General features: G+C 52.1%; 1 protein-coding gene across 1 annotated transcript; it reads right to left on the minus strand.

Moving 5' to 3' along the window:
- Nucleotides 1-870: 870 nt before the first annotated feature.
- On the minus strand, nt 871-14583 carry LOC100279297 (uncharacterized). Its single transcript, NM_001360960.1, has 8 exons — nt 14111-14583; nt 2702-2818; nt 2399-2592; nt 2212-2317; nt 1954-2101; nt 1693-1829; nt 1416-1582; nt 871-1340 (listed from the first exon to the last, which is right to left on the minus strand). The coding sequence occupies exons 1-8, from the start codon at nt 14199-14201 to the stop codon at nt 1047-1049; spliced, it is 1254 nt and encodes a 417-aa protein (NP_001347889.1). The 5' UTR covers nt 14202-14583; the 3' UTR covers nt 871-1046.
- Nucleotides 14584-14933: the final 350 nt, after the last annotated feature.

Here is a 14933-nt window from a genome sequence, read left to right on the forward strand (position 1 = left end):
GAACATGGGCTTAGGAGGGAGAAGAAATAAGACGAGTATAACAAGCTCCAGCTTAAAGATGTCAACAAGGGATTCCCCGTCAGGTTTTAGCTCACATCCCCGTCCCTGCAACCAAAAAAAAATTCCCGCGAAGATCCCCACAAACATTTGCGGGAAAATTTCTTCTCCATCCCCGTTGGAATAAATCCAGTCAGGATCTCCGTCCCCGCTTAAATTATAATTAGATCGTACTTCATTTGTTATTAATATAAAATAGTGTAACTTATACACATTGTTAGATGTAAATCATTATATGTACATTAAAATGCACAACGGTGATCTCTTGACAAGGTAATTAATTATTTTTATTATAAACTATTACATAAAAACGTCGTCACATGTAAGTTTAACGGGTCCACGCAGGGAACGGGGATAGAGAATGCTTCCCCGTCCCCTAAGAGCAACTCCAAAAGGATGTTAAAAATTTTACCCCAAAAACGGATTATTAAGAGTAGGCTAAAAAATTTTAAGAGTGAATCATGATAGATACTCCAACAGTTTCTCTAAATGTGACATGTGGTGCAATCTGTATATTCGTCGGGAGGCTGTGGATGATCCGATACGTTAAGTAATGAATTAGAGAGGATGAAACCCACCAAAATATGAGGGACAAGAGGCTGTGAATACGGGACACGAATTTTTTGGGGAAAATTGAGGAAGTTGTTGGAGTAAAAAAATCACTATTCTTGACTAATATCTGTTTTGGGGTTAGTTTACACGTTCTTTTGAAGTTGCTCTAACAGAAGAATTCCCCGCAGGAAATCGGGTCCCCATTGCCATCTCTACTCCAGCTCCATTCAGATTCTAGGATGGACCAAGCCAAATTTGATGTTATAATTGAAAACAATATACAGATCATAGAGTGACTACAGTATGCCAAAGGGATTCAATGGAATGTCATTGTCATTATGTGTGTCCATCAAAATCAGATTAGACGTAAAGGTGCAAAAAAAACCTTGTATTGAACAAATTGTTTTCATATGGCATGGCTGACCCAATATTATAGATCATTCCATCCTCTCATGGTAGATGTTCAAGACGTAGCTGTTGAGGAGATCACCAAATGTCTTGGTCGAGAATTTTTGCACCACATGGTCACGTGCTTGTTCACCCAATCTGACAGCAAGATCATGATCATTCACAAGTTTCAGCATGGCTTTGGAGAATTCTGCGGGAGAGGGATCACACAGAAACCCTGTTACTTCATTCACAACTGTTTCCACTGGGCCACCACTATTGCAGGCAATTACCGGCTTATGGGCGGCCATGGCTTCAAGAGGTACAATACCGAAATGTTCATCCTGGATAAGAGACGCAGGCTTGTTAAATTAAAGGTAAACAAACTGCTTAGCTGGATGTAAGCCCTAGGCACTTACCTTTGGAGTGTATAAAACGCAGAGGCAGTTGGAGAGAAGCTCGTTTCTTTCAGATGTTGAGCAAGATGTAACAAAATTAACCTGTCCAGAAACCCCTTCCGTCAATGCGAGTCTTTTGAGTTCCTCAAGGTATTCAACATTTTCCTTGAGACGCTTATCATAGCCACCTAAATAATAGGCATGGTAGGAAATCAGCAGTCAATATTTCATATGGTTTAAAACCGGTGGTGTTGTAACATTGAACATGCAACTAGAAGGAAAAATAAAATATAAACACCTGCCACTGTTAATGTTGCTTCTTGTAGAGCATCACCAGGTAGAGTCCAAGCAGCAGAACGGAGCAAAGCAAATGCTGAAATGGCAAGATCAAGATTCTTTTTCCTCTCAAACCGGTTGATTGATAGGAAATTCAACCTGTACAAAAGATTGTTGTCTACTTTAGCTAAATATTAATATGATAATGGTAAAAAGATCTGTTTAGTCTATAAACTGAATAAGTTAGACCTAAATGTAAGGAGATATGCAAGCATGAAGTTACTTATAAGCATGGGGTTCGTGAAACTGCTCAACAGAGACAGCTGGATAAAGAACACCAGGCTCGATTCCTCTAGCATGTAAACCAGAAAAGGTCCTTGCAAAAGTTGCTGCAGTGAACTTGCTATTGACAAGAATCAAATCAGCCATACCTGATATTCGTAAAAGGTAACCGCTACAATTATAATGCTGCTGGATGCCAAGACATATAGCTAAACAAAGAAAAGGGAAGAAAAAATAGCAGGTACTCAGAATACTGTACCAGTAGTGCTTTCCTCAATCATGTCAATTGGCTTGCGATATAACCTCCGAAGCATAGTAGTATGTTGTGCAAGTAACAGATCAGGGAAATGACAGTAAAATATTATCTGGAGATACAAAATATAAATTGTTATCAAGGAGCTGCAATTGGAGAACAATAAGCACTTCATGCAAACAAACACTGATACCTTCGATGATGCCATTAGTTTAAGTAGTGGAATCACAACAGAAACCTGGTCTACCAATATGACATCAAAGAAGGGCCATCTGAGTAGCACACAGAGCGCAACAAAAATGCAGCGAAGATAAGCACAAACAGCATGAAAGCGGTAGAACACATGGCGAGGCAGGAAATCCCCATGTACAGTAACCGGAAACAAACCTGCAAACGGCCAGAGAAAAAACTACGTCAGGATTGTGCTCACATAAGCACTATCTGTAATTAGTACTAGTTGTAAACAGAATATGCATAGTCAAAGTTCTTGGTTTACCAGAAAGAGTCTCCTCAAAGCAACGTTTTTTATCATGATGTGATGTGAAGACATGAACATCATGATCGTGGGCAGCAAGCTGACAAGCCGCATCGACAATCAATCTCTCAGCACCACCTATACAAAAGATCAACAATAGTTGAGGAGCTACGACTTTTCATGCTGTGTGTATGGTCATACCTTGACCATAATGCGGCAGAATGTGCTGCAAAAGATAGAAATGATTGTATAAGTTGTCAACTGCGAGCTATCCATGGCAAGCACGACACAATACACTTCAAACTAGCACAATCGCTTCCTTCAGCAAGCTAATTGAACATAGTCGCTACTTCACAAGAAGCATCACTCAAGTATTTATGGAAACTCAAACACTCCCTGGACAATAGGAGACCACCTGTCCACCTGTGCTGCCATCTACTATAGGAATACTGCTACCAAAAGAGAGCTAACGGATCTGGCGATGTAGGATCTAGACAAAATGTGATATGGATCGTCTGATCGTGGATCGGCCAGATCCCCATCCAGCATGTCTGGTAACGATTCTGTCACCAACTCTCACTCCGTCTCAAATTCTCGATCGGTATCGCCCACCTCACCTGCATTCGCGCCGCCACCGCCACTCCTTTCTGCACCTGCTGGTGCCACCATGCTCCGCCCATAGATTGGCCCTGTCCTCCACCATCCTCCGTTTGGCATGGGCTGATGTTGAGCCACCATCACAGACCACAAGCGCAGGCATCACCACACCGCCCGCGGCACCACGCCAACCTCAATCGGTGCTTGATCCAATGCATTCTGCCCTCCCCAATCAGCAGCAGTGACCTCCCTCCATGCACCCTATGCCCTGACCTGCCAGGCTGCCACGCCTTGCAGCAACAGCACGCCCCCTTCTCTATCCCACCCCGACTCGCTCCCTCCCACAACCCAACACCGCACTGAGGTCACCTCCGCCCTGCCCCACGCCGCCCCACGCACTGCATTGCCACCACCGCCGCCATGCCAGCCCCAACACCACCGCTGCAGCCCCACCCCTCGTTCTCACCATCCTCCACATCCTTAACAAAAGCCTCATGAGCCTCTGCGCTGCCAGAGGCAATGGGGTCCACCCATCTGAACCCCCTGCGCAGCAGGCCAGCAGCAGCCCCACCGCCAAGTCAAGGGTAGGGCAGCAACAGCATCCTGTCCACCTAAACCTGCGTCCACTGCCTCGGCATCATCAGCCACCACCTCCCACACTGGACTGAAGGTTGACATCAATAGATCACATTCAGATGTTCGATGGAATACCCATATGGTAATATCACATCCTTGCCTCCATGTATATGTCATGAATCAATACTTGTCTCAGCTGTGTTTGAGATGTTTATTGCAATTTGCAGTACTGCTTCTAGGCTTTCTAGCCAGTCCTCTTACAGTGCTCACTGTGATGCATGTGTGTGTGTCGTGAATGATTAATCAGTGGATGTCTGAAACAAACTGTTCGCGCTTCAACAGTGGAATAATGTCTACCAATGTGTGCAGATCGTCTTTGGTACTGTTTATGATTTAGATAATTGTAAATTATAAGCTTAACATATATTGGTTTTACTTACAATGATGTACAAACTTGCTCGAAAGTTGGTTTATAAAAATTGCAGGTAATTAAGTTGATATTAGTCGTCACTCCATCGGGCTAATCCACCATCACTCCATCAAGAGGGTAGTTCATTATGTTACACTGCTCTTCATTGCTGTGGAGCTATATATGTTTGAGGGATTTAGGTTTGTGTACAACAAAAAAGAAAACAGCTCATATATGTAGTTCATATAATTTTTCTAGCAAGATGACATATTCTTTCTTTACAATGAGGTCAGGTGACACAAACATATATATATTTCTATAAACACTAACATCATCATCCTAACAAGACATCTGCAATGAGGCCAGGTGAGACCTGTTTTCTGTGATATTACCACATATGATTGACATGTTGAACGCTATTATTCAGATTTTGACAATTATTTAAGTGTATTTAACTAAATATCTTCAAACTTTCCTTGGATTATATCTCTGAGTTTAGACTTTTCATGTTTCTGTATAGGTGGAATAATTTGAGATGCACTCTATACAATTTATTCTAAGATAATGTCCAGTCCAAACATGTGCCAACAACAAAATTCCAGATAGAACAGCCATTTTTCTAACCTATGACAAAAAATATGGCCTCAGATATTATCTCTGAAATTTCAATGGAATGGTAATGGTTCACATATTTCCTTTAAGTTGATCTATTGCTATTTATTGTGCCTGTATTATCTCTGAAGTTTAATGGTGCAATCCTCTGATCATAATAACCATTTCTCTCTATGTTCTCTCACATTCAACTCGTTGTTAAATGTCCAGTTGCATCATCGCGGCTGGATATCGTAGCACTATCAGCCTATCAGGTACATCTATTCTCAACAGGCACAAAATTAAAGGAACTTGGCAAGAAAACCAAGTACCTAAGGCTAAGAGTGCCATTCGTGGATCTTAATATAACTTCATGCTTGTTTCTACAATAGTTATAAAATAATTGAGCCTTTGCCATGCTTATCAAGGCGTCGCCTTAGCGCTAAGGCGTGCGCGCAGCAAAGCGTCCAGCTCGCCTTGCGCCGGGAACTAAGGCGTCCGCCACGGTGTAAGGCGTCGCCGGGGCGTGAGTGGGGTGACGCTTTACGGTTTCGTAGGGTTTTGAGGGGGGTTAAATGAAGGCATACCTATCGGTCTCGGCTGGGACAGGGCTTACCTGCGGGCTGTGGCGGCGGTCGTGTCCAGTTCTCGGCTGCGCGCAGGGCACCGCGGCGGCCTCCACAGGCCCGGCAACAGCCTCCAGCAAGCGCGTGCGTGCTCCCTCAGCAGTGTGCGGCGTCGGGGTCCAGCCTCCAGGCGCTTCTCTCCCACAGCTCAGGTCTCGGCGGCTGTCGGGCTCCAGGAGGCTCTGCTCTGCTCAGGCGTTCGTTGTGCCCTGTCCTCTGTCTTCAATCCCTCAGCCCGTCCCTGGTATAGCCTCTGCCCTGTCCTCTATCTCTGTTCTCTTCCTCCACTGCTAGTACTGGTCCAACCTCTGTTCTCTGCCATGTCCTCTGTAGCTTGCTGATCTGAAAAAATGGAGAGTGCCGGCTCTGTTGGTGGTGGTCCAACTGATGCTGCTGGTACTGGTAGTGCTGGTGCATATGATGCTATGGCTGATCCGAAGCGTAGAGCAAAGTCCAACAGTCCTGGATGGAAGTATTGGTATTGGACAGAAATTGGGAACCGGGATAAGGTCGTATGCAACCTTTGCAAGACCGTGACAACTGGAGGAATCAAAAGGTTGAAAAACACCTTGTGGGTGGTTATGCGGATACATTAATGTGTTCAAAGACCACAACAGAGATTAGAAAAGTAATGAAACCATATTTGGACAAGAATAAGAGATACAGACTCATTTTCCTTGATGACGATGATGGTCATGAGCAGCAGGGGCAGGAGGGGCAGCAGGATACCACTTCTGTTCATCAACCTAGCTCGGGGACAGCCGCTAAAAGGAAGAGAGCTGCATTTCAATTTAGAACAGCAGCTCCACAACCATCCAACATGGAAAAAGAAAAAGGAAAGGTTGCAACCATGCTTAGGAGAACTCCTGAACAAGTTGTGGATGATAGGCGCTCCTTCCTCAGGGTCACACCAAACCACCATAGAGGTCAAAATAGCTACTTTGGTTATGCTCAAATCCATTTCTTGGTACTTATTTAGCTTGGCATTTATATTTTTAACATTTATAGATGCGTACAAAGAAGAGAAACCGGCTGTTGCACAAGAGGTTGAATGACTTGGTCTATGTTTCATACAACCGGAAGATGAAAAGTAGGTTCCAAAAGAGAAGGGAGAAAGCAGGCTCAAGTTATGTCTCATTAGTTATTGAAGACTGTTAGAGTATATGCTATGTGTCTAGGTCCATGTGGCCCATGTACATCACTATATAGCTACCCATTAGGGTTAGCCTGAGGTATGATGAATAGTTTCCAACATGGTATCAGAGGGCTAGGGTTTCCTCCCTCCAGCCGCCAGCTCCCTGCAGGCGCCGCCGCCCCCTGCTGGCGACCCTGCCGCGCGCCGCACCTCCTCTTCCCTGCGCGCGCGCCTCCTCCCAGTCCCCGCGCCGCGCGCGCTTCCTCCGCGTCCGCGCGCGCCTGCGCCGCGCCGTCGTCCACGTGCTGCGGCGGGTCGCGCCGCGCCTCCAGCGGGCGCGCCGAGCTGCGCCGCTTTTCCCTCCAGCGGGCGCACCGCCGTCCTCTGCTCTGCGCACACCTCCTCCGCGCGCCGCGCCTCCTCCCAGTCCGCGCGCGCGCACCGTCGCCCGCGCGCCGCGGGGGGCAACACCTACAACGGGCGTGCCGGCGGTCGAGCCCTCTTTTCCCCCCGCCGGTCGTGCCCTGCACCCACGATCCTATCAGCGCGCCCTGTGCGCTAGACACCGTGTCCGCAGCCCCGCCTTCTCCCATGGCTGGCGAGCAGCGGCCACTCTCCCCCTCCACCTTCCCTCCCCTCCGGGCCACCTCCCCTGGCAGGCACGCCACCACCGGGGGTGCCGTTACAGGGGCTTGGGGGTTGCCAGCGTGGGGGTGGGGGCCCGCGACGCCAGTGGGACCCTCCTCACCGCTGCAGGCAGCGCCATGGCCCTTGCTGCTGTGGCGGATGTGGTTCCCGCGGGGGTTGCCAGTACGGCGGACCCTCCTCCGCCAATTCCACCGTCGTTGGTCGTCGATCCACCTCCGGTCGTTGATCAGCCGCCTCCACCGGTCGCCCACCAGGGACACACCGTCGCCGCCCTCACTGCTGCCCGTGCGGAGCACGCGGTGCGACAGGCCCGCCTGCGGAAAGCAGCCCTCGTGTGGGAGCGCGAGCGCGAGGCCGCCGACGCTATCGCTGCTCAAATTGTCGCTGCAGAACAGCTCCTCGCTTCACCTGCGGTCCACGACGGCGGGGCCACCTCCTCTGACACCGTGGGCGGTGTGTACGGCGTCCCGACCGCACCGCCCGTCAGAACCGGCCCCTGCACCATCCCCACGGTGCTTTGGCATGACCCGGCTGACCCGCTTGTGGCTCAGCTCCACCTTCAGGCTGGGAGTGTCCAGAACATTCACCTCATGGTTCCTGTCGTCCTGGAGCCAGAGTCGTCGTCCTACGCACGCCGGCGGGACCTACTCCTCCTCACCCTTCGTGCTACGCTCTGGATGACCACGTCCTCTGCGACCCCATCGGCGTGGCGCCGGCTGCCGCGTGGGTGCGCCTCGACAGCATCGTGCTCACTTGGATCGTGGGGACGATCTCCGGTGACCTCCACAGCCTCCTCCGGAACCTCCCTCACGCTCAGGCTGTTTGGCTTGCCATCGAGGGCCAGTTCCTGGGCAACGCCGAGGCCCGAGCTCTCCGTCTTGACGCAGCCTTCCGCACCTTCGTCCAGGGAGACCTCACCGTCAGTGAGTACTGCCGCAAGATGAAGGCCATGGCGAACTCCCTTGGCGATCTGGGCTGCCCCATGGAGGACCGCAACCTAGTCCACAACGTCCTCCGCGGCCTCAGCGATCGCTACACCCACCTCCGGTCGTTGATCATGCGCCAGCGCCCCTTCCCTACCTTCCTCCAGGTCCGCGACGACCTCGCCCTGGAGGAGATCACTCTGGGTGCTCAGGCTACCTTGATCTCCGGCCCGGGGTCCTCGTCCTCCTCGACAGCTCTGGCGGCTCTCACCCCGACCCGTCCTCCTACTCCGTCAGGCCATCGTCCCCCCGGGCCGAACATGGGCGGCGGGGTCGCGATGGCGGAGGTGGGGGCGGTGGTGGTCGTCGCCGCCGTGGTGGTCGCGGTGGTGCGGGTGGTGCTGGTTCCGGCGGTGGTGCTCGTGGCAGCGCACCGGCACCGGGACCCCAACAGGGTGCGCCTTGGCCCACTTTCCACCACCCGTGGTCAGGGCGCATCTCCATGTGGCCGTTCCAGGGGCCTGTTTCCGAGGCTCGTCCCCCGGTGGCCCTGTTCGCTGGTGCACAGTCGGGGTTCACCTCGCCGCCGGGGTTCGCCGTCGCCCTGGCCTCCGTCGCCTGCCGCTTCATCGTGGCCCACGCCGCCGGCTACTCCACCGTCTGGGCTAGTTGGTTGGGACGCGACCGCCCTGGCTGCCTTCCAGACTCCCACTCTGACTCCACCGCTGGGTCCCGAGTGGACCGCGGACACCGGTGCTACCTACCACACCACTCCGGACCCTGGTATACTCACCTCTGTGTGCCCTCCTCCTTCCTCTCTCCCTTCGTCCATCATGGTGGCGAATGGCTCATGTCTCCCTGTCACATCTGTGGGTGTCGTCGGCCCTCCCGGCTCTTTTCGCATGCCCGATGTTCTTGTCGCTCCTTTGGTCCACAATCTACTTTCTATTCGTCGGTTTACTACTGATAATTCTTGTTCTGTTGAGTTTGACTCCTCTGGTCTTACTGTGAAGGACTCGACAACTCGGCGCCCCCTCCTCCGATGTGACAGCTCCGGCTCCCTCTACACCATTCGGCTTCCGCACGCCACATCTTCTTCGTCTTCGCCACCTGACACAGCTGTTGTTTTTGTTGCCACCACGACTTCTACCACTTGGCATCGTCGCCTTGGTCACCCCGGACGCGATGCCTTGATGCAGCTTACTCGTAGTGCCACTATCCCATGTACTCGATCCCCTGAGGAGCATTTATGTCATGCGTGCCATAGGCCGCCATGTTCGTCTTCCATTTTCCTCTTCTTCCTCGCATGCTACTCATGCGTTTGATCTTGTACACTGCGATTTGTGGACTTCTCCCATTACTAGTATGTCGGGTTACAAATACTATCTTCCCGTGCTTGATGATTTTTCTCATTATGTGTGGACGTTTCCGTTGCGTGCCAAGTCTGAGACTTCCCCACCCTCCGTCACTTCTTCGCCTGGGTGTCCACTCAGTTCGGCCTCACCATTAAAGTCGTTCAGTGTGACAACGGTCGTGAGTTCGATAACTCCGCCTCCCATGACTTCTTTCTCTCCCACGGGATGCAATTGCGGATGTCTTGCCCGTATACCTCCTCCCAGAACGGCAAGGCTGAGCGCATGATCCGCACGACCAACGACACCATCCGCACTCTTCTTCTCCAGGCGCACCTCCCGGCACGTTTTTGGGCCGAGGCCCTTCACACCTCTACTTACCTCCTCAATCGTCTCCCTTCTACTGCGTGCCCGGCCCCAACTCCTCACCAGGCACTCTTCGGTTCCCCTCCGCGCTATGACCACCTCCGTGTCTTCGAGTGTGCTTGCTACCCGAACACCGCTGCCACTGCACCTCACAAGCTAGCACCTCGTTCCACCCTCTGTGTGTTTCTCGGATACTCCCCGGACCACAAGGGCTACCGCTGCCTTGACCTCTCCTCTCGCCGGATCCTCATCTCTCGCCATGTGGTGTTTGATGAGTCCGCATTTCCCTACTCCACCACCACACCACCCTCCTTCGACCCTGACCTTGACCTATTCACTCTCTTTCCGACTGACGCAATGGTCGAGCCACCTATTCTTCCTCTCTCTGCAGGTCCTCGCTCACCGCCTGTCGGCCTACTCCCGGCCCAGTGCCTTGCCCGGGTCCGGTGGTGTCGCCTCTCTGCGGCGCCCCGTCTCCGATCGCCCCCGGGCCGAGCGGGGGTGGTGGGACTGCACCGCCTACGAGGCTGTCGGTACCAACCCCTCCGGCTCGCTTCGCCCAGCCGGTGCGGGTCTACCAGCGCCGACTGCCGCCGCCGCCATCGCCGTCACCGCCGGTGGCCCAGTCCCCGCCAGGGACACCTACACCTCCGCCGCAGCCACCCGCGGCACGTGTCGAGATGCCAGTGTACCACCCACCGCTCCTTCACCGCGACCCGCAGCACGTCCACCCAATGGTGACGCGGCACGCGGCTGGTACCCTGCGGCCCCGAGTCCTGGCGGCCACGACCGGAGACTCGCAGGTTTCTCCGGTACCCTCCTCCGTCTGCACAGCCCTGCTGGACCCCCACTGGCGTCGGGCGATGGAGGAGGAGTATGCGGCGCTCGTCGCCAACCAGACATGGGATCTGGTGCCCCGTCCGCCCGGCACCAACGTCGTCACCGGCAAGTGGCTCTGGACGCACAAGCGGCGGGCCGATGGTTCCCTGGAGCGGTACAAGGCTCGCTGGGTCCTTCGGGGTTTCACTCAGCGCCCCGGAGTCGACTACGATGAGACCTTCAGCCCGGTTGTGAAGCCGGCCACCGTTCGCACGGTGCTCTCGCTGGCCCTTGCTCGCTCCTGGCCAGTTCACCAGCTCGGCTTCAAGAACGCCTTCCTGCACGGCGCCCTCACCGAGACCGTCTACTGTTGTCAGCCGGCGGGATTCATGGACTCCTCTCGCCCTGACATGGTTTGCCGGCTCAACAGGTCCCTCTACGGCCTCAAGCAGGCCCCTCGGGCGTGGCACTCCAGACTGGCTACGTACCTCGTGACACTGGGCTTCGTGGAGGCCAAGTCCGACACGTCTCTGTTTGTCCACCATCATGGAGCCGAGACTGCCTACTTGCTCCTCTACGTGGATGACATTGTCCTCACCGACTCCAGTCAGTCACTTCTTCGCCGCCTCGTCGACGCGCTCCAACGGGAGTTTCCGGTCAAGGATCTGGGCGTGCTTCACCATTTCCTGGGGGTCACTGCTGAGCCTCGGCCCTCAGGATTCCTACTTCACCAGCGGCAGTACACTCTTGACATTCTGGAGCGGGCCAAGATGATTGACTGCAAGCCCTGCTCTACCCCAGTCGACACGCAGGCGAAGCTATCTGAGGACACGGGTGACCCAGTCGAGGACCCTACTGGGTACAGGAGCCTTGTCGGTGCCCTTCAGTACCTCACCTTCACTAGGCCGGACATCTCCTACGCCGTGCAGCAGGTCTGTCTCCATATGCACGACCCCCGAGAGCCCCACCTCGCGACTCTCAAACGCCTCCTCCGCTACCTCCGGGGCGCCGTCAACTACGGGCTGCTTCTCCACCGGTCTACCTCCTCCGAGCTGGTCGTCTACACCGACGCTGACTGGGCCGGGTGCCCGGACACTCGGCGCTCCACCTCCGGCTTCGCCGTCTTCTTCGGTGGCAACCTGGTGTCCTGGTCGTCGAAGCGCCAGCCGATTGTCTCCCGCTCGAGTGCCGAGGCAGAGTACCGTGCTGTGGCCAACGGCGTGGCGGAGGCTGCGTGGCTCCGGCAGCTCCTCGCCGAGCTCCACGGTCCCCTCTCCAGGAGCACGTTGGTCTACTGCGACAACGTCGGCGCCGTCTACCTCTCCACCAACCCGGTGCAGCACCAGCGGACCAAGCATGTAGAGATCGATCTACACTTCGTCCGCGATTATGTCGCCGCCGGTACTGTTCGGGTCCTCCACGTCCCGACCACCTCCCAGTTTGTTGATATCTTCACCAAGGGCCTTCCGTCCTCGACCTTCGCCGAGTTTCGCTCCAGCCTCAACATCAGTAGTGGCTAGTTGCGGCTGTGGGGGATCCTATGGTGTGATGTACGTCTTCCTTTGTCTTCCTTTTGAGTCCAGTCTGTGAACTCCGCTGCGACGGATGTTCAGACTGCGGGGGAGTGTTAGAGTATATGTTATGTGTTTAGGCCCATGTGGCCCATGTACATCACTATATAGCTACCCATTAGGGTTAGCCTGAGGTATGATGAATAGTTTCCAACAAAGACTTCGATTGGGACAATGAGTGGATAGACTCCTCGGCGGTAGATCCGGGCAGCGGTAATGATGATAATGCTTTAACATGGGATCATGTTGATGTTGCTATTGGAGCATCGGAGTCACTTCAAGGGCACAACCTTCCAAGGCAAGCTAGACAGACTCAAACCTAAACAAGGCGTGCAAGAATGAGAACACGAGTTGAAGATGGAGAAGAAGCACATGATTCTAGTGATGATGACATTGGGGTTGATTCAGAGGATGACATAGATGTGAGTGATGATGATGAAGCTAATGGTGGGGAAGAAGGCGGACAAGACAATGTTGATCCCACCGTCGATGAGTTTGATGGTGGATATTGAGAATTGAGACTTGAAAGTTTGAGACTTCATTGAGAGATGAGAGTATCAAGAACTACTTATGTTGAATTTTAGCTTACTATGCTCATTTATGCTGAACTTGTAGACTGCTATTTGGTACTATCCAACTTTTATTTGGGACTAATTCCATGTGTTCTCTAATCTTTACATATGTGAGTAATTGAGTAAGGCGTCGCCTTACGCCTTACCGCTTAAAAGGTAAAAAGGGGGGCACTCGCCTTAATTCGCCTTACCGCCTTAATAACTATGGCCTTTGCACTTTGGCTGCACTATTTCTCAAAACAATGGTTAAAGTCATTTCACAGTTCTTCCCGAATTGATTTCTGCGATTTGTTTGAGCACTGTGTAATTGCAAATTCAAACATTCATTGTTCATTTATTGACGTTCTTATATGGATGCATTTCCAGCATATGTTTTATTGTGTACCACATTTCACTTCAGTTAAGATCAGTGAGGCCCAATCTTCTTTCAGTGGACTTAGTACTTATCAATAACATCTCAAGTTGTGTCAATTTCCTCATTCTAACACTTCAGCTAATCTGCCTCTGTCTTTACACACCATGGTTGGCCTTGCTGACTTTCTAGGACCTGGTTAGTTATAAAGGTTCCATGCTTAACTACAAGAAATTTCAGAGTACACCATTGGAATTACACATGGGATTAGTAATTCAGGACCACCCCCTACAAACAAGGCAGAAGTAGCAGCACGGAGCACACCCAGTACTGAGTGATTTATTCTTTTGATTTTGATTTGCTACTCAAGTGAGTAAGTGACAGGCCAATAAAGGAATAAGAGAAGCCAAAACGAGGAAGAGCAACTAAAAACAAAAGAAAGTATAGTGCTTCACAAATTCATTTACAAACAAGTAGTTTACATCATGTATTATATTCAGTTACTGTGCAACAAGTGGGATCGCTGACAGATTTATTTTGTATTGTAATTTTATAACAACTTGTGTGTGTATTTCAGCAAAGACACATACTTCTATATAATGCACTAGGTTCTAATAATTGCCTCCGAATTGTTCCCTGGCTGGTCAGCTCACAGATGGGGCCGCAACGCTGCGCCCATGGTTTTCTAGTAATCTCTTAATCCCTAAGCTACATGAAACTCGTTAACGTCCTACGCCTCCAAATAGGGTTTTGTTCTCCTCTTGCAAGCAAAGACACCCAAAATGTAAAACCGGATCTAAACAAATAAACCTAGGCGACATCTCAGATTGGAGAGGGCGGGGACGCATCAAAGGATGAGCACGAGCGACCGGAGGTGGAAGAGGGCCACTTACCGATTCCGAGATCCGGGTGGATGACGGCAATCTTAAGCCGCTTCGTCCTCGTCCCCGACGAAGCGCCGGCAACTTCTCCCGCCGCCGCCATCTTCTCCGACCCCGCAGTCGAGTTTCCCGATCCGAGATTACACACTCACAAGACGAGAGCCGAGGCCAAAGGGTTCGTCTCAGGTCCTGTTTGGGACAAGCGTGTTTGGCATAGCTCTGCTCCACCTAGAGCTGCTCTGCTCCAAAACTCCCTGGTGGGGCAACTCCTCTGGAGTTTTGATGGTGTTTGGCAAGATAGGCGCTAGGGGTGGGCGCGGCGTCCAGGGGACCTCGACGGAGGGGCGCGAGTTCGTGCAAGGGAGAGGTGGCGGATCTACACGGAGAACCTCGAGGGAGGGTCGGCGTCCAGGAAAACTGAGGGGCGGCGTCCCGGGAACCTGAGGGGCGGCGTTCGGGGGAACTCGAGGGAGGGGCGGCGGTGGGCTGGGCGGCAGGGGAGACGGACGAGGGAGACAGGGTATCGGCCAGCGGATAGAAACAAAAACGAATCGTTTTGTTCATAACCGGTGGCAACTTGGGTAATTTCGCTACAACTCAGAGTCGAAGTTTGTAAGTGGACATCTGGAGTTGTGAAGAAGGTGCTCCAAAACTCTAACAAAAAACTCAAGATCAGTTTGCTGTGTTTGGCAATTTTTTTGCTAGCTCTCCTTTAGAGTTAAACTCAAGAGCCACGTCAAATATGCTCGTCGACACTTCCATTCGAAGCTCGATTCTTTAAAAAGTAACTTCTTTAAGGTAGTGTTTGGTTGAAGAGTCAAGTAGAACGGAGTCG

Source organism: Zea mays, chromosome 2 (genome assembly GCF_902167145.1).
Source record: "Zea mays cultivar B73 chromosome 2, Zm-B73-REFERENCE-NAM-5.0, whole genome shotgun sequence".
In the NCBI taxonomy this organism is placed as follows: Eukaryota; Viridiplantae; Streptophyta; class Magnoliopsida; order Poales; family Poaceae; genus Zea; species Zea mays.

Bases quoted from the DNA above. Each gene is read 5' to 3' on its own strand.
- LOC100279297 (NM_001360960.1), bottom strand. From the start codon at position 14,201: ATGGCGGCGGCGGGAGAAGTTGCCGGCGCTTCGTCGGGGACGAGGACG. The intron at 2,819-14,110 runs GTAAGTGGCCCT...TCTTTTGTATAG, and splicing joins CCACCCGGATCTCGGAATCG to GTGGTGCTGAGAGATTGATT. The intron at 2,102-2,211 runs GTACAGTATTCT...TACGAATATCAG, and splicing joins GATTGAGGAAAGCACTACTG to GTATGGCTGATTTGATTCTT.